General features: G+C 41.3%; 2 protein-coding genes across 3 annotated transcripts in view; one reads left to right on the forward strand and one right to left on the reverse strand.

The window, feature by feature from the left end:
* The window catches only part of LOC124066647 (general transcription factor IIF subunit 2-like), a 37754-nt gene extending 34018 nt beyond the window's left edge, over positions 1–3736 (reverse strand). Inside the window, exons 1-4 of the mRNA XM_046403238.1 lie at positions 3542–3736; positions 3100–3173; positions 2965–2983; positions 2200–2344 (exon numbers count right to left, since the gene is read on the reverse strand). Coding sequence (XP_046259194.1) covers positions 2200–2344; positions 2965–2983; positions 3100–3173; positions 3542–3607 — 304 coding nt within the window. The 5' untranslated portion in view covers positions 3608–3736. The remainder of the gene's footprint in view (positions 1–2199; positions 2345–2964; positions 2984–3099; positions 3174–3541) is intronic.
* A 10893-nt stretch (positions 3737–14629) lies between these two features.
* LOC124067035 (TSC22 domain family protein 1-like) overlaps positions 14630–23823 on the forward strand; it is a 28048-nt gene continuing 18854 nt past the window's right edge. Inside the window, exons 1-2 of one of the 2 annotated variants that reach the window (XM_046404044.1) lie at positions 14630–14896; positions 15380–18183. In XM_046404044.1, the coding sequence (XP_046260000.1) occupies positions 15461–18183 (2723 nt within the window). In that variant the 5' untranslated portion in view covers positions 14630–14896; positions 15380–15460. Of the gene's footprint in view, positions 18184–23823 lie in introns of both variants that reach the window. The other variant, XM_046404043.1, reaches the window with a different exon arrangement.

Genomic DNA, 23823 nt, shown 5'->3' on the forward strand with positions numbered 1-23823 from the left:
TTTTCAGTACATTCACAGTAAACTGAGTTCAGACTTGGTTAAGAGCACTCAGCTTTAGTGAACACACAACATCAGTGACATTACAAAACAAGGGCTCCAGTTTTTGTTTCTCTTGCTACGTCCTCCGCTGAAAACAGAAGTAATGTCATTGCCTTCCTTCTAGATTTTCCTGTACCTTGTTTTACTGCCTGCTCAGCTGCTTCATGAGAAAATTATTATAATGCCTTCCTGTTCCTCTTGGTTGTTTCTCATAATTGATTTTCTTTCTCATAATAGATGATTCAAAACACAGTCCCTTTGCTCCTGGTGAAAATGTACACCACAAGAGCTTAGCAGTGATGATGTTTCATGTTACTCTCTCCCTTTTTTTAAAGCAGAAGTAGGATGAAGTTCACAAATCAAGGATTCTCCTCAGAAGAGAAACCAAGACACACAGTGAGATGACCTTGTGATCCACTTCAGTCACAGAGTACAAAAGTACAAAAACTAAAAACACAATAACGATAATAATAATTGTATAAAATTGATTCCATATTCAGTGAAGATCAGAACCACAGAAGTTGCTCAAAGATGGTCGCAAACCTCGAAATTCTGCAGTCAACACTAACGACAGACATGGGAACTCATCTAAACACATGAGTGCACTGGTGCCTGAATCTACAGCCTCCATAGACGCCACTTTCCTGTCAACCACTCAACCACGGCAGTTAGATCGATACTTCAGCAAAAACACGGAGGAGAAACAGCTCGTTATCCTGAGCAAAAACAAATCTCCTGTCCCTGCCATCCACAACATCCACCGCTGAATATATACCAGGAGCAACCAACATGGTGCCACCACTATCATTACAGCACAGATACTACAGCATATTTCATGTGAACTGTAAACACTTGGATTTGTCTGTCAATCTGTGAACTGTTCTGTGTGTGTGTGTGTGTGTGTGTGTGTGTGTGTGTGTGTGTGTGTTCTTGTTCCATGACATTTTGCACCTTGAACAGAGTTTTGGTATCTCAAAACTTGTGCATTGAACTACTTTGGTAGTGATTAGGGTAAGCTCAAAACATGTTTGGGGGGGGGGGTTATACCAACAACACTTAATTACATGCACCCTTAGCAGTGCTTGAAAAAATACCAAGAAAAGCTGTCATTTTGTTGTTGCTGAGCACCGGCACCCTGGGAGGTACAGAACTGCTCCTGATATTTTACTGATTTGAACAGTGTGCACCCTACTGTTTATTTACCGTTTCACTAAATCAAAGTATTTACTCAATTTTGTATTTCATCCACATTTCTTTTTTTTTTTTATTTTCTGTAATTACCCTTTCTATTGTGTTGAAACAATAGATAAATCTAAATCATACAAGTGACCATCCTATGAAAAGTAACATCCTAATCTCTGGCAGTCCTCAGGTCCAACGTTCATAAACACCCATACAGACAACCATACAGTTACAGCTATTTTTAATCTCTGGGTCTGATGCAAATCCCCTGCAAATCCCTCTGGCTCATGTATATGTATGACACATCATGCCTGGCAGCAAACGTCCTCCATAAATCAGAACCCACTCTGAGTATTCTTATTAAATTCACAGTGCAATCAATGTAGAGATCTCTCAGCACCAACCATCTTTCAAAGCAAGAAAACCTAAGAAACTACAAGAACTGGGGACTGAACTTATAATGTCGCATGTCGTCATTCTGAGTTAACTGCCTGCGAGTGTAGATTTTCTCTGTTAACAGAAAAGCTCAAGGATTTGTTTTCGTGATAAAGCTTAATCAATACATTTTATCTGCAGGCAACAGCACATTCTTTTAGGCAACTTTTTTGCTTGTTTTAGCAACAACATAAGACTCTCTTCTATTTCCTAATAGGCATCATAGCGCAGAGAAACAACCTCATTCTGAATCGATTCACACAGGTTGTATTTTACACTTTCTCTTTTCAGATGTTTGGGTAAAGCCTCAGGTTTGCTGAACTTGCCTGAGACTTTCAGATTAACTAAGCAGCAGGCACCTGCAGAAAGTGTCACAGATCAGATCTGTCTAAGATACAGTTTTTTAGCTCACAAACCACACAGCCCTGTGGGCGAACACATGAAACGCATACGCTGTCATTTCAGTTTGAACCATCTAGCCACTAAGAAAACATGTGTTCCAGATGCAATTATCCAACACAAAAGAAACAAACTGAGACTGACCTGTGTCACTCTGGCTGAAGACAGCCATGGTCTGTCCACCCACTGAGTGCATAGTGAAGGGATGATCCCTTGGGACCTGCAGCGATGCATCCACCTCCCTGACAGCACCAGGGGCAGCCAGCTCCTCACTCAGGCTGAAGCGTACCTGAGACACACAGCTGAGTCAAAGCCCTGCTGACTGGTCGTATTAACAACCAACTCTTTGATTCTTAAGATCGGGTCAAACATGGTGTGATGGAACTTTATTGATCGCTGTAAGGAAGCTGAGTCAGTGCAGCAGTGCATAGTGAAACAGAGGTGGAGGAAGTATTCAGACCCTTTCCTCACATCACACTGAATAAATAACTTGTGAAAAGAAAACATTACTTTTAAGTATGAATGTAAAAGCATGCTTTTTGAACCATGTTACAGAGTACCCACAGCATGAAGTAGTAAGGTGATAAAGCTGTCATAAAAATGTGGTGGATTAAAAAGTACCATATTTGCCTCTGAAATGCAGTGGGGTTTAAGAAGAAAGTGGCATGAAAAGAAAAGGATCACATTAAGTACAAGTACCTCAAATTTATACTTAAGTACAGTACTTGAGTTAACGCAGTTAGTTACATTCCGCCACCGGATCCAACAAAGAAGAAACAAGAAAACAACAGTAAAAGGAAAAATAAGGCAGAAATAATCTTGTTGCTAGTGTGTGTGTGTGTGTGTGTGTGTGTGTGTAACATCAGCAGAATCAATGAGTGTGTGCAGCACTGCGTGACGCTGTCTCACCTCTGTTTTGTCTTGCTTCCTGTCAGATGGATGAGAAGACAGATAAAAAAGACATCATGAAGAGGACAGGATTTAAACATACTGCATATTATAAAACAAAACACGTATGGAAAGCTGCATGTCTTCACAACGTACTTTCCGATGCTAATCTTTCCAACTTCTCCCTTTTCCGTAGCCTTTTCCCATTGTTGAGATAAATACTTGGGCACCTGGTGGAGAGACGGACACAACACTGATTCAGCTTCAACGATGCACTTTCAACACAGCCATTTTAATTAGCAAAACGGATCCGCTGATTGTTATCCACACAAACCCGCTCAAAACATATCAATCACAAGATGAACGACCGCAAGCTTTTGTGAAAGCAGAACTTTTGGTCGGCTAATATAAAAAACTTATCTTCTGTTAACGTTATAATCACCGCAACACAAAACAATTCTAACAGCCGCCGTGGGTCACGTTTTGCCAGGTGTTGGCCGTTAAACAAGCCAACATGAACCCCCCTCCGTGTGCGCCCCTCATTAAACTGCTCGATTAATTTGACAAGTTGATTTAATAACGTTGCGGATGGACAAACCTTTACAAGCCACACGCCATTATTTTGTTTGACTCCAGTCAAATTAACGTCCGTTTTATCTGACATAGCTGTCAAAGTTTCAGAAGGTTATATAAGTTTAACTAGCGTAGGCAGGAGCTAGCAAACCGCTGTTAAGTGCTCAATTTAGCCAGTTGAGCAAAGATTTCCGGTTGAGTCCAATTAAGTAGAATAACTAGAAAATAAAACTTCCTGTTACATCTTTCAAAATAAAACTCAGAACAACGACACGTGTTAGTGGAGACAGTATGTTGAGAGGGTATCTTTAATTATTTTAAAGTCCTTTTTAGTTTTTTTAGTTGTTCATTCTTCCTTTGCTTTGTAGGCCTGACATGTTTTGCTTTTTTTATTTCATGTCTATAGATGGAAAGTAACCACAACCAACCAACCGAGTTTCAGGGACCAGCAGGCTTGAGGACTTAATAAATAAAATTAACTATTAAATTTAAAAACTTACATAACTGTAGGGGGAAAGGAAATTTAAAAAAAGAGTTCATAATGACAAAGAAATGAGTGAATACCGTTTTGGGAACTGCAGGCTAGCTATTTAATGACGTCCCTTTTGCATGAATCACAAAGTGTGTGGTAGTCAGTCTGTGGTAAACAACTGCAAACAATCAGTCATACTGTACTGTAATGCAATCAGTTTTTTTAAATGTTTCACATGACATCAAAGGGGCTCAAAGGCGAGTCCTGCTTAACAGAATATCCTCATCTTAATTTAAATTAAAAAGAGTCAAGGACTGATGTGATCTTGGATTTATTCAGTAAAGCCAAATAAAACTGTGCTTCTGTCTACTTGTCAGGCCACTAAAGTCCATGGTCAAGCATGGCAATCAGTGCTTAACACGTCCATACTGTGAGTGACTTCTGAGACGGATTGTAGCCCACATGTTTGTTTCATTAACAGTAATGACACCAACCTACCACTTTAAAAAAAAAAAAAAAAAAGATCTCTCATGGTGCTGTGAGTCTTTTCTCATCGGTATGCTTTCATTTATAAATTTCTTGACTCTTTTTTCCGTATTTATTGATTGAATACCATAGTGGAATTACAGCTAAAAAAATATCAAACATCGTTATGTCACAGAGGGGAGAGCAAATATCATTAAACAATGTTTGTCAAAATTATGAGCAAGTTTCAACTGAGGTGGTAATTTAGTAAATGATAACATAAACAGTTAGTGGTAAAAATAAAGTGTTGATGAAACAGCATTATAATTTTTTAAAAAATATGCTTTTGTTTGTTTTTGATAAACAAATACAATTGTGATTTATTAGAAGGATCCCATGTATCCCATATATTTGTATTTATATGCTTTTGCCCTTTGTCAGTTATCATTATTAAAACGTGTATCAATAAGTATTTCCTTGAATGAAAATCCATTTAAACTGCTCTCTCCTTATGTAATTTTTAACAGAGACTGGTAGCATCACCGTGTGGATCACCAGAAAACCTGCACTCCTTTCACAGACAGTCCAGTTCGTCCTGCAGCAGGACCAGTCTCAGTCTCTAGTCAGTATACTCTAAATGTCCTATAACGATCACAGTCTCTGTCCATCACTGGGCTAATGAATCTCTTGCCTGAAAGTGTTGGGTTTACTCATGAGACCTGATCCTGCAAATAGGACTTGAATTAAGCGAGGGTCGACATAATGAGTTACGTGACTGATTTTCAAGAGCAACTTGGCAATTTCTAATGTGGCGATAAGATTGTAGGTTTGACAATAAAGGCACAGACCACCAAATGCAGAGCTGATGACTGACTTTTGCCTTGCCTTACCTCATAAAAGGAAGTCCTACAGCCTCAAGCCTTTTCATCGACACTGTTTATTGTACATCCTGAAACAAAACGGTCTGACCTACAGATCTGGATTTTTCCTGTCTATTTAAAATGCCATGGACATGTGATGCTTTCCTGTTAAAAAGAGGTTTCCCAAAAACAATTTAAAGAGCCTTCTGTGACTTGAAGGGCCTGCTGTATATGGATCAAATGAAGAGGTAAGCCAGTTCAGCTGTGCACTAATTATTCCAGTGCATAAATTGTGTATGCAGAGAGTAAATCAAGTTTTCGAGGTCATTAACATGAATCTTTGGAGGGTGACTCATGATGTAATTAGTGTACAAACTGAGTCAGAAAATACAAATAAGTAACATAAAATATTTAAGACAACACAGAATGTGCAAAACACAGACTGAGTAGCTGTTACTTAATATTAAATGGAAATTAATATCCAGAACAATCTGGCCACAACTGGTTCGACAGCAAGACTTGTAAACTTCTTTTTAAGAGGAAGAAATCAGGTTTGAATGAAATTAAAGTCCATTCAGCAAACCTGTGTCACTTAAAGAGATCTCGTTTCTGTGGAGTAATGTTATCTTTATTTTAACAGGGGCTGCAGTTATCCTGAAGCATTTCATTTATACTGAGGAGGTGAAATGTACTATTGTTAGCTAGAGTTTGAAAACAAGTGAACAGCATGTTTATAGCTTACAGTTTTTCTCTAAACACTGTTGATCGTGTGGCTTTGTCCGAACCAAGATCATCCCTGGAGAGACCTGGATGAACATTTTCTCATGTCTGTTCATATCAGATCATGTTTGCTGTTTGTAAATGAAAAGAGAGAGAGAGAAAAACAGATTATTTTAATAACTTCGAACGTTTACAACTGCAGCTGATTTGTATATACTGCCACCTTGTGGACAGCCGCTGGAACTGGACTTGGCACCACTTAGTGAGTGAGTGAGTGAATGAATGAAAAGGTATTAAATGAGCTCAAATTTCTATATCCTCCATAGGTTCAACATTTCTCTCTTCTATAGTAAATTCTTCTTAAAAGAGGTGAAATATGAAAATAAAAAGCTGCTGTAACATACAGTAGTTCACGCACACAGGATATTTAGTAATTTTGTAGTGCATTTAAGCCATCTTATTCTAATGAGATGGATGCACCTCTGGTTTTGTTTTATGTTTTGTTTTCTTGTTTTTTAAATCAGTCTTTCCTTCTCTCTTTCTCCATTTAAAGGCATGGTGATAAACACTGTACACTTTACATATTTTTGATGGACTGGTGTGAAGGATCAACCGTATCAGCTGGTCAGCTTTACCCAACTCTTATACCAACCAATACTGACCAGACTATCATTGCATTGTATACTGTACTCAGTACTACTATACTGAGTGTGTACTCTGGTTCCCAGAGGATGAATTTGAATTCTCTGTGGGGTAAAATGATTTTTCCTTTAACAAGGAATGAGTAATGCAAACTGACATTCAATTTGCTAAACACGCTCCCCAAAATTGATCTGTTTTTTCCATTTGGATCGCTCAGACACTGACCTGTCCTCTAGCGCCACACTCAGGCCGAAGCGTCAAATTAATATGCAAGATATCTCATCATCTTGAGTGCATTCATGCTCCCAGGGGGATAAACTTTTTAATCTTTAATGATCTCACACAGCCTTTCCTCTAGCACCAGTCTATTTTAATTCTATTTCAGTAATATGATAAAATCAGCAAAAATAACTTCAAGGCAAACAGACATTAATAGTCAACATTATATTACTCTTTTAGTCTGCAGATGGTGGTCAAACAGAGCCAGTATTCAGCTGTTCAAACCTGAACAGCAAAATATTAGCAGAAAGTAAACTCTTACCAAGACGTCCATGTTACAAAAGTATTGTCCTTGGTGGATTTGGTAATTGTGACGCATATTTTAACAACAATAGGCGGCGAGGAGTTGTGACAGTTGGCACTGTTTATTGGATTTCCATCAATACAACTTCCTGTGCCCTAAATGGATCCCTCAGCGGCGCAACCCAGAACAAACCGGTCACGTCTGAGCAACACAAAGATCTCACTGAGACGAAGTTCAGAGAGCGAGCAGCCGTCAGCACGTCCACATAAAGTGTCTCACACACAGGCAGCTCTGGTCAGTACCAAGACATCAAGACACAAGGTGTCCCGGCTGCTGGCGGCAGTTTATCACAATCACTGGAATGTGCTGAGACCGTGTGTGTGTGTGTGTGTGTGTGTGTGGGACATTAACTTCCTCTTATTACCTGTTTGAAACCCCAGAAATCCTCTGTCAGTCCTCTGCTGGTTGAAAGATGCAGAAACCTCTTTTCATCAGACATAAAATGAACTTGGCACTGACTGGCTGAGGGTTTTGGGTTTCCTCTCAAGGTCATCCTCGCTCTGAGGCAGGCGCTTTTTTCCTTTGCTTTTTTTTACATTTTTTTCTGCCTGTGGTCAGCGTATATTTCAGGCATCAGACAAGGGAGCGAAGTCAGCCACAAAATCAAAAGTCAGCTGAACTGAGTCTACTGACAAACATTCAGATGCTAAAAAAAATAAAAACATTCTTACATTAATGAAAAATCATATTATTTTGAAAGCCTGGCTGAGCAGTTGTCTCACCAAACTGATAATTTCTCCAAAATCTGCCATGATTTGGCATTAAAGTAATACAAAACATGATTCCCATTACTGTAATTTCCTCAGTAAGTGCTCATAGCGAGGGCCGTTGCCATGACAGCTCCTTGTTGGCAGACACAATTTTCACTTTAAAATAGGACATCGAGAAGAAAAGAACCTTTCCCAGTGAACACAGAGAGATATTTTTGAAAGAGCTTTGTGTTGTTTAAGATGATGATTTTATCTACCAGTGAAAGATTACAAATGAGGCCTGATTTAACCATTTCATTGGTTATACGCCTCCATTAGTTTTAGCTTGGTTTTCATTCACAGAAGAGGATTTTCCAGTGAAGAAAAAGGGGGGAAATTTCATGTTTTTCAACTTACGTCTATCTTATTGCTGCTGGATAATTTTTGCATCATTTATTACTGTTGTTTGCACCAAGTTTACAGAGTCGCAGTCAGAGGAGCTTAAATTCAGGATGAGTAGATTCATCAAGAATCCAGGTTCATGCAATTCAGCGGCATCGGGCAGCCTGCGTTTGGTCTTGCTCGTGTCTCTATCAGCCCATCTCTTGAGCCCGTCTCCACGCTCTTCATACTGAGTTACAACCACGAGATGCACTTTCTGAAAGAGCTGATGTCTGCTGTTCACAGGCAGGTGTGTGTGAAATGTCGCCCACAGGGTGCGCGTGTTTCTTGGCCACAGGATTGATTAATTAGCTCGTATTGGTAATGAGACTTTCCCTTTGAGAACTCATTGAATATTGTTTTGACGCACACATGTAGACTGACGAGTGGCTCCCTCAGGTGGAAGGGCTGTGTCTTTGAAGCACTGTCCACAGTTTGTCTTCTCATAGAAACTTGGCATGTTGGCAGATTTCATTCTGTATTTATACTTTCTGTACATCCTGTATTCCCTCTATATTTATTTATCTCACTGTTAACAAGTATAGTTTCATTTTTTATTTTATGTACATACACAGGAAGGATACCTATTCCCACAGCTTTAATATTTAACAAGTACACAAACTGACCTGATGGGGGTGCTATGTTGACAATTTATAATAACGTCACACAAGTAATCGTTCTGATTGATGGGATTATTATAATTATTATGGGACCCAGTAATCAAATCAGCTCTTCACTGATTACATGCATGTATTTCTATACATTTATATATGATTCACATTTTATCAACAAGCACCTTTCAAGTCATCCGAGGGTTTGGGTTCAAAACGAAACAACCAACAAGACTGATAATAATACTAGCAAGAAACAACAGAAATGAAATGTATTATTAATAAAGAGCAGAATAATTCAAAAATAATAACTTAATTTGTAGAATAATAAGCCAAAATAATGCAGTAAAGTAAAAAAGGTACAATATTTTTCTTTAGAGCAGAAGTAGAAAGTGGCATAAAAAAGAACAGATTCAAGTGCAGTACAAATACCTCAAATTTGTACTTTTTTGTATGGTGCTTCAGTAAATGCACTGCGTTACATTCTGCCACTGCGGGCAGCCATGTGACACTGAGGCACTGGGACATCTTAAAGCGTGTTTAGCAAAACAAATAGTATTAAAAATACATCTGCTTACCTCCGGGCAAAGGCAGGTTTATCAGATATTGTTAACTTGAACGTGAGTCTGCGCCATCTTAGATTCTCTCCTTCATTATTAAATACAGCAAATCCACCAGCTGCTCTCCGGTTTCCCTTTCACTCATCAGTCAGGCATTCAGGTCTAAGGTTACTGCTTTGATTAATTCATTGTGCTGACTGTATGCTTGCCTCTTAATGCAATCATGAATTAATAAACAACATTTTTTATAACGACGTGGCAGGACTTTATGCTCACAGACATTCACAGCTAAGAAACATAAGATGGAAACACCATGCTGCAGTAGTCCACAATGTGAAGGTACTTCATACAGTAAATGACTACCGCAGAATAGTCAGTTTCTTATGGTATTGGAATTTAACAGACGAGACAGTCAGAGATCAGGTACATTATGTGAGATGTGAGCCAGCTGGTTGTTTCAGCCAACATGAGGAGAAAACATATTCTCAATCCTTCACCCGTATTCAGTTGCAAGACCAAAACAAACACAGAAAGGTTATGTGTAAGCCTATACATTCCCGACTGCGTGGGTTTCCGTGTGACATTTACCTGGAACGTATGCAAGGTGTTCTGACTCATGACAATGCGTCACCAAACCCTGTGAATTTGGCGGAAATATTTCTTTGGATTTAAAATATATCTTTGTGTGTGTGTGTGTGTGTGTATTTAAAATGAAAAGTTGTGGCTGCCTGAGTAAATCACAGCTGGCACATCTGGATTATACAACCCTAATTCCAAAAAGTTGTGAGGCTTTGTAAAACATGAGTTAAAAACAGAATGAAGTGTTCCTAAGCCCACGTCCCACATGACCCAAAGTGCTCACCCCATCCTCAAATATGAACGACAGAGTCTTTCAGAGATGCCTCACGATGATGCTATCACCTGTTTACCTGTTTACACACACAAATAGCTACGAAGCTGATTAAATGTAAGTTGTTTTTGTATTTCAAAAGAAAAAAAACATTAGCACGTCATCGCATTCCTATGTTTTTGTGTATGTCATCTTGACTTATTTGAAATCAGGACCGTCCTGATTGTCCCTTTAAACCTGTTGTGAGGGACTCAGAAATACACCTGTGACTAGACGTGTGAATCATCAAGTTTTGAACTGCACTACGCTGTCAGCATGCCCCTGCGTTAAACCATATTTTCTAGGTGTGAATGTGTGAAACTGTAAATGAAATGCAGGTTCTCTAACTGATCTTTTCAGCACCGTTGCATCTTCTACTGGTTTTTAGACAGTATATGTAATACTCTCATATAATATTTCTTCTTTCTTTGTTACAATGACATGCAGCAGTGCTGAAGAAGAAGAAGAATCAGCTTTATTGACAGTATATATATTTTTACATACACACACTGAATTCGTCTTCTGCATTTGACTCATCCTTAGTTGAACACACACATGCAACACCCGGCAAATTACATGCAGTGAAACACACACAGGAGCAGTGGGCAGCATCAAGCGCCCGGGGAGCATATTGAGGGGTTAAGTGCCTTGCTCAGACGGCTAATGAAGCATTTTTCGCATTAATCACTCCACCACATCCTGCTGGTCTGGTGGGGGAATCGAACCGGTGACCCTGCGATCACAAGCTGCTTCTCCAACCTCTAGGCCACGGCTGCCCCCCCGGCTGTGATCTAAATTGGGATTAGATCACAGCATGTGTAGGAAGCAATGAATTTGGTGGGCCTGAGTATTTAAATATTTAGTAACACACACACACAAACAGGCACACATGCAGGAACACACACTGTGATTTTCTGCTGGACGGGTGCTGTCCAATAAAAATAAAGCCAACATCTAGTCTGGCCTCCATTCAGAGCAGGCAGACTCAGTGGACACAAGCCCCAGACACAGACACAGACACAGACACCCTGACACAGACAGACACAGACACTCCACATCACTGGGCATGGCGCTGTACTCTCCACACCCAAAGCCTCTGTTGTTTCAAGAATTTTAGCTTGGTTTCACCTCCGCCATCACCCCTCCGTCCTGACACATCTGTCTTTTTCAGCTAAAACTTGCTTCAGGGTGCCACTGCTGGCTGATTGTCACTACCCTAAACAAAGCCACTCTCATAGCCAACTGGAAATTGTTGAAATTCACACCGTAAAACACCAACACCGTGATGTAAAAGTACTGCATTACAAATAAAAGAGTTTTCAGAATATTAAGGTACAGACTTTTAGGCCCAATTCAATCATCAGTCAAAGGTAATTTATTTTACATTGTGCTGCATAGTTTTATCTATAAAGCATCACATTTACACATCTTTACTGCAGCTGACAGATACACAAAGTGGAGTAGATGTACAGAATTTTTCCTTTTCCCCTAAAATGTACAGTAGCGGAGTTTAAGTGTAAAGCAGCAGAAAATGGCAAGCAAGTCTTAGACTGCAGTATTAGAGTAACTATGCATGCACTGCAGTTCGCAGACAATCACATGTGTTTATATGGAACCATTTAATGCACTATTAATTTAAATTGTTTGTTAAATTAAATTGTATGGTGAGTCGGTCCATTGAGTAATATTTCTTGCTTGGGGTGAACATACTTCAACCATCAACTTGATTCTAATTATGATAAGAGTATTATATCAATAAAACACTTCCTTCAAAATGAACTGAAATATCTCTTTTTGGTGAAAAAAACCCAAACAACAACAACAACAAAAACACTTCTTTAAAACACATTTTAAAACACACAATCACAATCCAAAGTGAGGTTTTAAAAAATGGCCTTACAAACGTTTGTGAGTTTTTGTCTCTGCACACAACAAAATGTTTCTTTCTAATCACTAACTTTGGTGCACACAAAACAGCAAACCTTGAGTTATTATTTTATTTGGAAAAGGCTTGGATGGGCTGCTGTAATCTCAAGGTTTCCAAGTGATTTTCCTCTGGGGTTCAGAGCTTTGCTCATCCTGCCAGTAATAACCAATACTGTCTGAGCAAAAGCCACCTGTAACGACACAGTTATCTTTTCTTTATGCACGAATACGCTGTGGATTATCACTTTCTCACAGAACAGAGCAGAGTGTTTACATATTGAAAGCAGAGTCCAGAGTATATACTGGTCATTATTGTAGGGCCAGTGGCACAATAGTGCTGTGTCTTTTTTGTTGTTGTGGAGTGCCAGTGTGATTTAAAGCTGCTGACAGCACCAGACGCTTACACTGCGCCGGGCTCCTGCTGTCTCTCGTCCTCTATCGTTTGTATCGATGGACGCAGCCCGTCTGCTCGCCTGACTGTCGGTTTCTACTTCTATTCTCTCTTTCTTCTTACTCCTCTACCTTCTTCACTGACCCACTGCTCTGTCCTTCGTCTCATCCAGGTACCTGCACTCCCCTTCCCTCTGGTTCTAGTCTTTTTTGCATATGTACATAAAAAATACACTGTTATTTTTTCCAGAGGGCTAAAACTGGCAACTGAACATCTCAACTAAATAAAAATGATATTTTGCCCGTTTTGCAGAATGATTGGTAAAAGTAGTAATAGGACAATAGAAATACTCTGTTACAAGCAAAACCCCTGCATTCAAATTTTTACTTGAGTAAAATAGTAGTACAGATGTATCAGCACCAAATACACTTAAATGTGCAATGAGCAATCTGGGGAAGAGATAGCTGAATGTTGAGGTTCGTTCCCAGCTTGTCAAATGTAAATGGGTAAATGGCTTTAAATACCCATCTGTAGTTGAATCTAATAATCAATTAATTTATTTGTTGATTATATTCAGTATTAATAATCTAAATCTGAAGGTAGGTAGTGAGGTAGAAACATTTCCCTCTGAAATGTAGCAGCGCAGAAGCAGAAAGTAACGTGGCATGGAAATACTCAAGTAAAGTACAAATACCTCAGTTACTTTCCACCACTGATTAAAACTCTGGAACCGTTTGTGTGACTGCTAAATATATAACGCATTTCTAACCAGTGGATTCAGACTTTTTCATGTCTGAGCTCTGAGGAACCCGTTGAGTGGTGGAGTCTGCATCCTGCTACTGAAAAACAATTCAGTTTAGTTTCATTTAATTTAGTAATGTAGTTTTCTATCGTCTTTTGATTTTTTTTAACCTTTTAAATCTGTCATGATTTTGTTTTGATACCCCGAAACCCTTTGTACATACATAGAGAGAAGAGAAGAGAAATTATGAATTTAAAAGGGTTAGAATTAGAATTAGGATGTTTACATCTAGGGGTGAACAGAAAAGACCAGAATGCAGAAAATGGAGGAAGTTGACCAGTTTAACGCCAGAGTTCATTGACCTAACATTGCGGACCAACAAATGTGTGTTTTCTCTCAGCCTGTCACTCTCTCACACACCAGAGAGAGGGGGGAGAGAGAGGCCCCAAACAGTACCTGTTTGTAGAATAATCCTTCAGTGTGGCTAACACCTGTGTCTGCAGAGAGATCTAGCAGCTTACTGTCTACCTTTGTTTCAGAAACACTGTTGTGATGTTGATGTTTTGCTCAATCCACTACAAATGCTCAGGAGGCTAGATTTGAATGATTGTATATTTACAACCTGTGTCTTTTTTTTTAAATCATTAGGTAATTTACTTTAGACTACGATTTCACATTATCTGTAGGAATAAATCCATATCCCTTAATTTGCTGTGAGTATACTTAACATATACGTATCCTCTACTTAAGTAAAAGTAGAAACATCAGAATATAAAAATCAAATCAATAAAAAATTATGCAAGTAGGCTTACAACAGTATTATCAGCCAAATTCCCTCAAGACAAAAATACTCATTACACAGAATGGCTCCTCTCAGACTTACGTTATTACTGTTATTATTATTGTTATATTGTATTGTTAACATGTATGCAGGAGCTACTTTTTTAACTTTATCATAAAATGAGGTATTACACTGTAAAAATACATTTGATTTTTCAGATAGACCATCTATCTATGTTTGTATCTATTCTCAAACCTGGCCTTTAAGGGAGCGCCCTCCTCTCGGCTCTTTCCGGCATCTCTCGGCATTGTTGATGTTGGGTTCGTCACCGCCTCTCCCCACGCCTCTCCCAGACTGCTTTATGTCTGGCAGCAGAGACCATGCGCGGTCGCCATATTAGGGAGCACCCCTCCCCTTCAGTCCCGTCACAGTACAGAGCCACAGCAGCGGTGCAGGGGGCTACATACTGAACAACGCTACCGCTGGGGAGGACCAGTGATACAGCAAAACCAAGACCAAAGCGAGGATACCGTGGAATGGATTAAACGTTTGAACGGCGCTATTAAGTGATTGTATTGGGTTTTGCATCACCGTATACCAGCAAAAAGGTTGCTTGTTTTCATTTCTTTCCTTTTAGCAAATTCAGCAGTTAAAACGACTCACTACAGTCTGTGTTTAGCTAGCCGGTGATGGAGACAGGCAGCTAGCTAGCTGACGTTACTCCTCTGTCAGGCTAGCATCTACGATAACGCTAACTTAACGTACTCAGCAGTTATCCTGCGTTCGGCACTCGGGCTGTTGCATAAGTTAGCTTCTCGTTAGAAATCCCACAAAATGTTAGCTTGTGTTTAACAAAGGCGCAAGCGGATAAGACTGGTAGTTAGCCGGCGAATTACTACTGGCATCAGCTGACGTTAGCTCGCTAGCTACTCAGCAAGCGGCCACTAGCCTCTTTTGCCTCGCTGTCACTGGATAACACCGAATCGTGTATGAGAGGCTGTAAATATCGGCACAACTTTGCCTGATATTTGAGAACAGCCGACACTTGCTTCAGATATTTATTTTTTGGTCGTGTTGTCTGTTGACCGTAGTTTCGTCAAGACGGCGCCGTTAACGAACTGCAACCTTATTGCATACTGTCAGAGACCAACTACCCCCCGGATTCTCTCGAAATGCATCATCCGGACCCCGCAGGAGACTCTGGCAGTGTTAGAAAGATGGCGCACCCGGCTGTCTTTCACAGAAGGGGTAGCAACACAGGCAGCGGGAGCGGCTCCGCGCTGTCAACACCGGCAAACCCGGTGGTCAACAGCCACGTCCCAGCCGATGATTATCAGCCTTCCCTGTTGATTCAGTGCCAACCTCCTGCTGGTTCATCCTCCCCGGGTCCCCATCATATTCCACCCCACAGTCTAAATCTGCATTCCCAGCCTCAGCCTACACAGTCAGCTGGAACTCAGATAAAAAAGAAGAGCGGTTTCCAGATCACAAGTGTGACTCCAGCACAAATATCTGTGAGTACCAACAATAGTATTGCAGAGGACACGGAAAGCTATGATGACCTGGATGAGTCCCACACAGAGGATCTCTCTTCTTCTGAAATCCTGGATGTGTCCCTCTCCCGAGCTAATGATATAGTGGGGGCAGAGAGAAGCTCTTCTGAAGAGACACTAAATAATTTCCATGAGGCAGAGACCCCTGGAGCGGTCTCCCCAAACCAGCCTTCACACCCTCATGCCCTGACCCAGGCTCAACAGCATGGTGGGACCATGGTCAACGGGACTTTGCATCATCAACATCCTCGTCACCCTAACCATGCCCAGGTCTATCCTCTCTCCTCTGGCGCTGGGGGCACTTCATCTGCCCTCAGTTCCGGTGCTTTACCTTGCGTCACCCAGAAAATGCCTTCTAATGTGGGGGTCCCTCAAGAGAATGTTTCCCAGTCTGCCCCTCCAAGTATTGTTGCTCAGCCTGTGGGAGTTGTGGCCTCGGGATCTGTCCCTGGAATGCACAGCTCTGCTACAGGCACTACAGTTAGCATAGTTAATCCCCAGACCAGCAGTGTTAGTAATGTGAATATGTTGAGCTCTGCCAATGTGCCTGTGAGAGGGGGGATAAGCACGAGCGCTAGCAGTGGTGGCTTTCCCCTCAGTGTGATAAGCAGCAGTGGGGGAAGTGGAGGTGGAAGTGGTGCTGTTGCAGCTGGGGGTAATCTTATAACAACCACTAATGTCGGCATGAGCCAGCAACACCAAAACATCAACTCCAATATCACTATGACGACTACGGCTACTGCTGCTGTCGCTGCTGCTAGTGCTGCTGTCAGTGCCTCTGGAGGGATGGGGCTCTCCAGTGGGATCCAGGGAAGGGTTGGTTCTGCTGTGCTGCAGCCTGTGAGTGCTCCTGTCACAGCTGTGGCCACAGCCCCTGTACCATCCACTCCTGCCCCAGCTCCTGCTCCTGCAGTGGCTGCCACTAGTTCTCGCTTCAGGGTGGTGAAGCTGGACTCTAGCTCTGAGCCCTTTAAGAAGGGCAGATGGACATGCACTGAATTCTATGATAAGGAGACCCCAGCCTCTGCTCCTAGCTCCTCTGCATCCGATACTGGGTCTCTCAGCATGCGTCAGTTTGCCTCTGAGAGCTTTGCTGAGAGGGAAAGCACAAGTGGTAGCTCTGTGAGTAGCACTATGAGTACATTGAGCCATTATACTGAGAGTGTGTGCAGCGTAGAGACTGGGGGACCCCTGGTACTCCAGCATGCCCAGGATTATTCCTCCCCTCCTCAGGGCTTTCATGGAATCCTCCCCAGTGGCTTAAGTATGGGAGTGTCCCAAACTCAACCTCACATGCAACCCCAAGATATTACCCATTCACATGTGAAGACTACTGTGGCCCCAGCAGCTCCCGCAAACCTTCATCAGCCTGCCCCCATGTCAGGCCACCAGACCACCAGTGGACTCCCTACGTCTGCTGTGCACCAGCAGCAGCTCACCTATGCCCAAGCAGTTGCTAATCAACCCACAAGCTCCACACAGGGCCTAGTGGCTGTTAAGCAACAGAAGATGGGTTATCCCACTCTGCCACAGCAGCCTTCTGCTACTCCCCAAGCGGCCCCAGTGCAGGTGAGGCCACCTGAGTACACACAGCCTCACCAAGGTATCCCCCAGGGTGCTGCTTCTCAACCTCTGTGCAACCAAACTGGATCAGCACCCTCTGGGCCAGCTAATGGAGCATGTCAGATGATGGGAGCCCTGCAGCAGTCACAGGCAGTCCTCCATGCACAGTCCCAGCAGCCCTCCTCCCTTCAGACTTCCACCCCCAGTGTACCCACCCTTGTTGGTGGAGTACCAGGTCTTGGCCAGCAGCCTCAGAGCCACTCCGGCCATCTGGATTGCCAGCAGCAGAAGCCACAGTCACTCCCAACACAAATTCAAAATCCAGGCCTGGCCACCCAGCTGTCTTCGACAGTCCACCAGAGCCAAGTGTCTGCCCCAAGTGTGCCTCCTCCCAACCCTCAGAGTGATCCCCAGGCCCAGCCCCAAGCTCACAACACTGGGAACACTGGTAGGATGCCCCCGCAGGGTGTTCCTCAGAGCCAGCCGTCTTGTGTGAGCTTGTCCCAGGACCACAGCAGTGCCCAGGCCCTGGCTCATGCTGCCCAGGCCAGTGCCCTGTATGCAAGCCTGCCCACCTTCACCACCACTCAACTGCAGGATGCCCAGCGACTGCTTCTCCAGCACCAGTCTGCTTTGTTGGGGCTGCCCAAGCTGTCTGGAGCAGAGACTGGATCTGGTTCCAGTGCTGGCCAGGGTCAAGACGCTGAGGGCAACATCGCTACCGCCAGTGCCTTAAGTGCATCAACCAGTCTGAAGACTGTCGATGGAGAGGAGGATGGGTAAGACATTCTATTTTCTCATTTTTTCATCATACTTATTTGATTTGTGATTTGTTTCAACACTGGCACAGGTGCGAAACATTTAAGCTCTAGAATCTAGTCAATGTACATGACTGAGAGATGCTTCCTGTTAAATGGGTGTCAGCATTCAGAGCCTTTTTGAAGCTGGATGGTTTCACTGGTCGCTGTGGCAGCTGTGAGTGAAGAAAAGTGTTATTGTTTTCCTAGATAGCCAGCAGACAGTAGCTGGGCTTCCACAGTCTGCCTGTCCTCTGTCAGTGGGACACAGTGCAGAGCTCAGCTAGATGTGTCGTCTCTTGTCTTTATCAAGTGGCTGCAGTGATTCGACATTTTACCTAGCATGCCTCCTTGCTTGAATCTCGGCTGTCTGCCTTACAAGGCACAATTTCTGCTGGGTGTACAGTTTGCTGTAAACACCCTCTCAGCACATTTGTTGTTTAAAATCAGGAAAGGAGGCAGAGATTGTATGATTATTTAATTACAAATAGAAGAAGGAAGGTGAGTGCTAAATATGACAGAAATTAACTACATTTTTTGGATGAAACAAAATATTACGAACAATTTCTATCTTTTGGTGAACTCAATAGGAAGTGATGTTGGGTTGCCATGGTCCTTTTCCTTCACTAAAAGGCTATTGATTTTTTTTTTTTTAAATCTCTCTCTCTCTCTCTCTCTCTCTCTATCTATCGCTCTCTCTTCCTTCTTTTCAACAAGCTCTTTTTCTGTCTTCGTCAGCCACTGCAGCTTGCTTGGTTGACTACATATGTAAGTCAACCAACTAGAAGTCCGGAAGAATTTCCTCCAAACATTTTGAAGAATGGATTTTCAAGTCGCAGGGAAATTGCAGTAGCTGCAGGAAATTGCAAAAAAATCAGTCATTTTTACAGTCTTAAGCCCCCTTTGCTGTCTTCTTATGTTATTTTTTACCTTCTTAAGCTTTCGGGATGTTTTGCATTCTAATAATAATAAACAAGTAGGGAGGAGAAACCAAGATGCGCTGATTAGAGGCCTGGTTTTTGCTGTGAATTTCCCCAGTGCAGGACTAATAAATCTGTCTTACTTTATCTTATCAGTACTCTGGATATAGAGGCCAACATGGGTGTAATGATGTTTTGTTTCAGTCCATCTGCACAGGCGAGTTAGATGGATACTGAAAGATGGCTGCTGCTATCACATGACGTCTAACTCTGAGGAATGTGAAATCTATGGGGATCAGGTGGATTATTGTCTTTGATGATAAGTAGCATTTGGGTGAAACAAAAGCCCTTGGTACAAATGAGAAGATTGTCTTGCTGAATTAGGCTCACAGTTCATTTCTGTGTAATTTACCTGCTGTCAAACGAGTACAAGTAGTGGACGGTGCCTGCTGAAGTCTGTGTTTTCCTTTAACTGAAGGCTGCACTTGGAGCGACCTGTTCCTCTCTCACTCATCAGAAATTAACCTCCATTGACAAAAAAAAAGAAAAGAAAAGAAAAGAAAAGCGCAAATCCAGAGATGACAGCACAGCTTCATCAGCTGATGCAAGCAAACACTAGGTCGTGCACACTTAAAAAGCTCCTGCAGTTTGCGATGCTGGGGGGATGCTTAGTTGTGTATGTTCTTAGTTTGTAGAGCAGTTTTTGATTTTGTGCTTAAGCACTCCAAAATCAGCTTCTGGTTCATGACAGTGTATGTATGTACGTGCATTGCGCATTATTATTAAAGCATTTGTCTAAACATTTATTCAGATGTTAATTGCACAATCCTGATTTATGAATAGATTTCAGTTCAGGTTGTTGGAACAAAAAGGTAATATTGCATCATGATTTTAAGACACAGAGTTGCAGCTGAATCCAGAGGGTTTCACACAATCTACCAACAAATACTACATATTACAATATTACATATGTGAAGCTTAACTCATATTTGAGTTTTATTGAAACTGTGAGAGATGTGTCGATTAAACTGTGGAAGTTTCGGCTGCAGTGTTCACTGTGTTTAGAAGAAACTTAACCAAGTGTATACCGCATGGTGGCTGGTTCAGGGAACCTGGCTGGTTCAGGGAACATTGACTTATTCCCAGCAAAAACACCCTGCCACACATGGGCTGTCTGTTTAGAATGATTGACATCTCTGCCATTCACCTTTTTAACTGCATGAAATCAAATTTTCTGTGCATTTTTATTCCCTGTTTGCATTATTTAAACAATGGACAATGCTACATGTTTATATTACAATATAAAAGCTAATATCCAACATGAATTACTACCATAAATCTTTTTGTGGTAACACAGGAGTGACTGGTGTTGATTATTTCCTGCAGAAATTAATGGTCATTTTGAGCAAAGAGGCTGTAAAGTATAAGAGAGACTGCACCTTTCAAAGTCACTTTAATGGAAGCATTTCTAAGACCTGGTACCTTTTCCTTTGTCTACTAATTGCAAAGGAGCCAGCATCTCACATAAAAGCTGTCTTATTCGCTATACACCAGGCAAGTATTTGCAAGAGTGTTCTAAGTGGACGTCTGTGTGTCACATCAGTGATCGTTTTGTTCCTATTAGGGACTAATTTCCCTGACATTTAACGTTAAGTTTAAACTGAGACTACTCTAAAAGTAAGAAAACACCTAGAAAGCAGTCAAAATTGAGCGCAGTTTAGTTTATAGGGTTTATCGTTGTCCAAAAAATATTGCGTATATCATAAGAGCCATTTGAAATTGGTCAATGCAGATGCAACAGTTAACCGCTGTTGTTAATGTTAGTAATACAACACCAGCGGTCTAGTGTTGTAGCGGTCAAAAAAAGTAAGTGCGCTCCTCCATCCAGCAACACCTGTCCCCTGAGCCGAAGTTCCTACCTGTATTGTCACTGACCCACAGCACAAAGGTGACACTTACTGGACCATCTCTAGAAAATACTCCTGCATGTATATTATAAGAGTAATAATCAGTTTAATAACCGTCTTGTGATGGTAGCAACGTTTAAAGCACTAGCCGATTAATCACGCACATCCCTAGTTCCCGTGGTCAGCTCTATTGTGTGTCTCCTGTCAGCATATTTTCTGGATTTAATGTGTGGGGTGACCCTGCTCTCATAAATCAGAACCTAAGGTCCCTTGAGAGTGTTAGTGCATGTGCGTTTGTGTGTGTGAGAGAGAGTGTTTTAATGCGGTGGGGTGTCAGTGGTGCATTATCTGCATTGACAAAGCATTGATGGGATGGGTTTGCGGTCTGTGTGTGTGTGTGGGCAGACTGCTTGGCTTTAGAGGCAATTTGTGGTGAATCAGTGATTAGAAAAATGTAAATGTTCAAAATGTTTAATGAGAACAGGTATTCTCATGTGATCATATGCAGTTTTCCACGTGCATGACCCTCTCATGTCAGGATGTGGTTTTGTCCAGTTAGACAGTGTGTGTGTGTGTGTGTGTACACACTTCTGCTGATGTCCTGTGTTTTAGTTCCTGTTTTGAACCTATGGATTGAAGACAGTGTTTTGAAGTGAGGTAATGTAGCTGTGTTTGATTGGATAGGAGTTGGCTTTATCTTTAGTGCATGGTATCACTTTCCATTTATGAGCATGATTTTAAAGTTCTGAATTTTTTTTATTTGTATTATTAGTTTTGATCATTATTGTGGTGTTTTGGTCTGGCTGTGAAGTTATTTCTGAGATTGTATTAAGGTATGATATTTAGCTTCTTGTTCAGTTTTTGTTTATGAGAGTATAATTCTTTCAGTTTATTATTTTTTTTTTTTTAGATCTTAAGTCTTTTTTTTTTTTTTTTTAAATCACCTGGAAATTTGTTTTTCATAACCAACTATGCTTTCCAAGGCTTTCTTTCAGCATCTGACTTGATCTTAATACAATATATCTTATGTTATATCCTATGTTAGTGAGAACAAGGTATGACATTATCCCATCTTTTGGTCATTTTGCCTTCCACTGAAGCATTCTTTTGTAATAAAATCTGTCATATGCAAAGATGGAGATTATCACTGAACACTGGCTGTTGGCCTCGATCCTGATATATAGCATCTTGGGTATTAGAGATGTTCTGATACTGTTGTGTTTTGATATTTTTCCTGAGCGATTCCCAGGCCCAAACTTTGTGTATCGACCCGTACTGAATATTGAACCGATAGCAGAGTGTTAAGAAAAGAAAATAAGTAGATGTTATTGCTTTGGTGCATAGATTTGTTTACTCACTGATACCTGATCCGGCATTTCAGGGAGTATCAGAGGTATATGTGGTACTGATATTGGTATTGCAATAACCCTGTTCAGTATTATAAATATAAGCACTAGTTCCATCATCTCTGTTTAAAAAAAAAACCAAAAAAAAAACCCAATTCAGGTTAGTGTTAGTGGATCTGTGTTCCCATGTTGCCATGAATGTATTTGACTGGTCAATGTGGTGCCAGTGACAGTACATTGTGGCAGATGTTGAGCCAGGTACTACTTTGTTTGCACCTGCTGTGCCAACACAACTGTCTCATTGCAGTGAATGAGGATTTTTTTTTTTTTTTTTGGTTTTAGTTGGTCTGAACACTGTGTGTGTGTGTGTGTGAGTGAGAGAGAGAGAGAGAGAGAGAGAGAGAGAGAGAGAGAGAGAGAAGACTCAGGGGAATGTCGCCTGGCTGGCAGCATGATGGCTATCTCTGCTGCTGTCTGTTTTGAATGTAATCTTCCCTCTGGCGGCGCAGGGACCGAGTGTGTGCGGGGGCCTGTTGCTCATTGTGTGGAGATCAACTAGATCCCCAAAATTCACAACACGCAGCGGAAGTGACCCAACGTGACCTAACCCAACTTAGTCGGGTCTGCTGAAGCCCACTGAGACTGCTGAGGACACGGCAGATTGGACCAGATGGAACCAGACTGAGCAGAGTTGTGCACCCCGCCATTGTGTGCAATTGTACACAATAGCAGGGTTTAATTATAGACAATTTTGAGAATTGGCATGGAAAGCTTAAACGGTACATAGATAATGACAAGTCTAATGACCAGATGTCCCGATCTGTCAATTTTAGATTTAGAGAAAAGAGGTATTCTGAATATTGGCCACATCTAGGTGTCATGATGTATCATGGTTTTATTGTAAAATACTGTGACATAATACTACTGTAATCACACACTAAATATTATGTATTTATGTATCGAACGCTTGATTTCTGTTGGATTTGATGAAGTCTATAAAAAGTTTTTTATTATTATTGAAAAGTAATATTTCACATATTTGTGATAGACTTAATACTAGCAATTTCAGTTTCAGTTAATTTTCTTCTCAGTAGTTCCAAAACCTATTAGCCTGTAATTAATTTTTAAGAAAAAATGTGAAGTGCAAAATGCGCTGTGTTTCATTGACTTGTCGGGCTTTGGTGGTGGAGCAGAGTGCCCATACTACAACTAAACTGAAGAGTAGCATCACACAATTTACATGTGGCCATTTTGCCTTTCTGGAGGAAATGGTCCCACACCAAGCTTCATTAAACGTGCTTCATTTTGGGTTTTTTTGTATTTATTTTTTACCTCAAACTAACTTACAGACAATGTGCCTAGCCTGTCAAATACCTTCTCTGAGGTTGTCTGATTAACCATTGACATCACTAGCTGATATTGTCATTCCTGCTTCTTCCTTTGGTCCAT

The sequence above is a fragment of the Scatophagus argus genome, chromosome 11, assembly GCF_020382885.2.
Source record: "Scatophagus argus isolate fScaArg1 chromosome 11, fScaArg1.pri, whole genome shotgun sequence".
In the NCBI taxonomy this organism is placed as follows: Eukaryota; Metazoa; Chordata; class Actinopteri; family Scatophagidae; genus Scatophagus; species Scatophagus argus.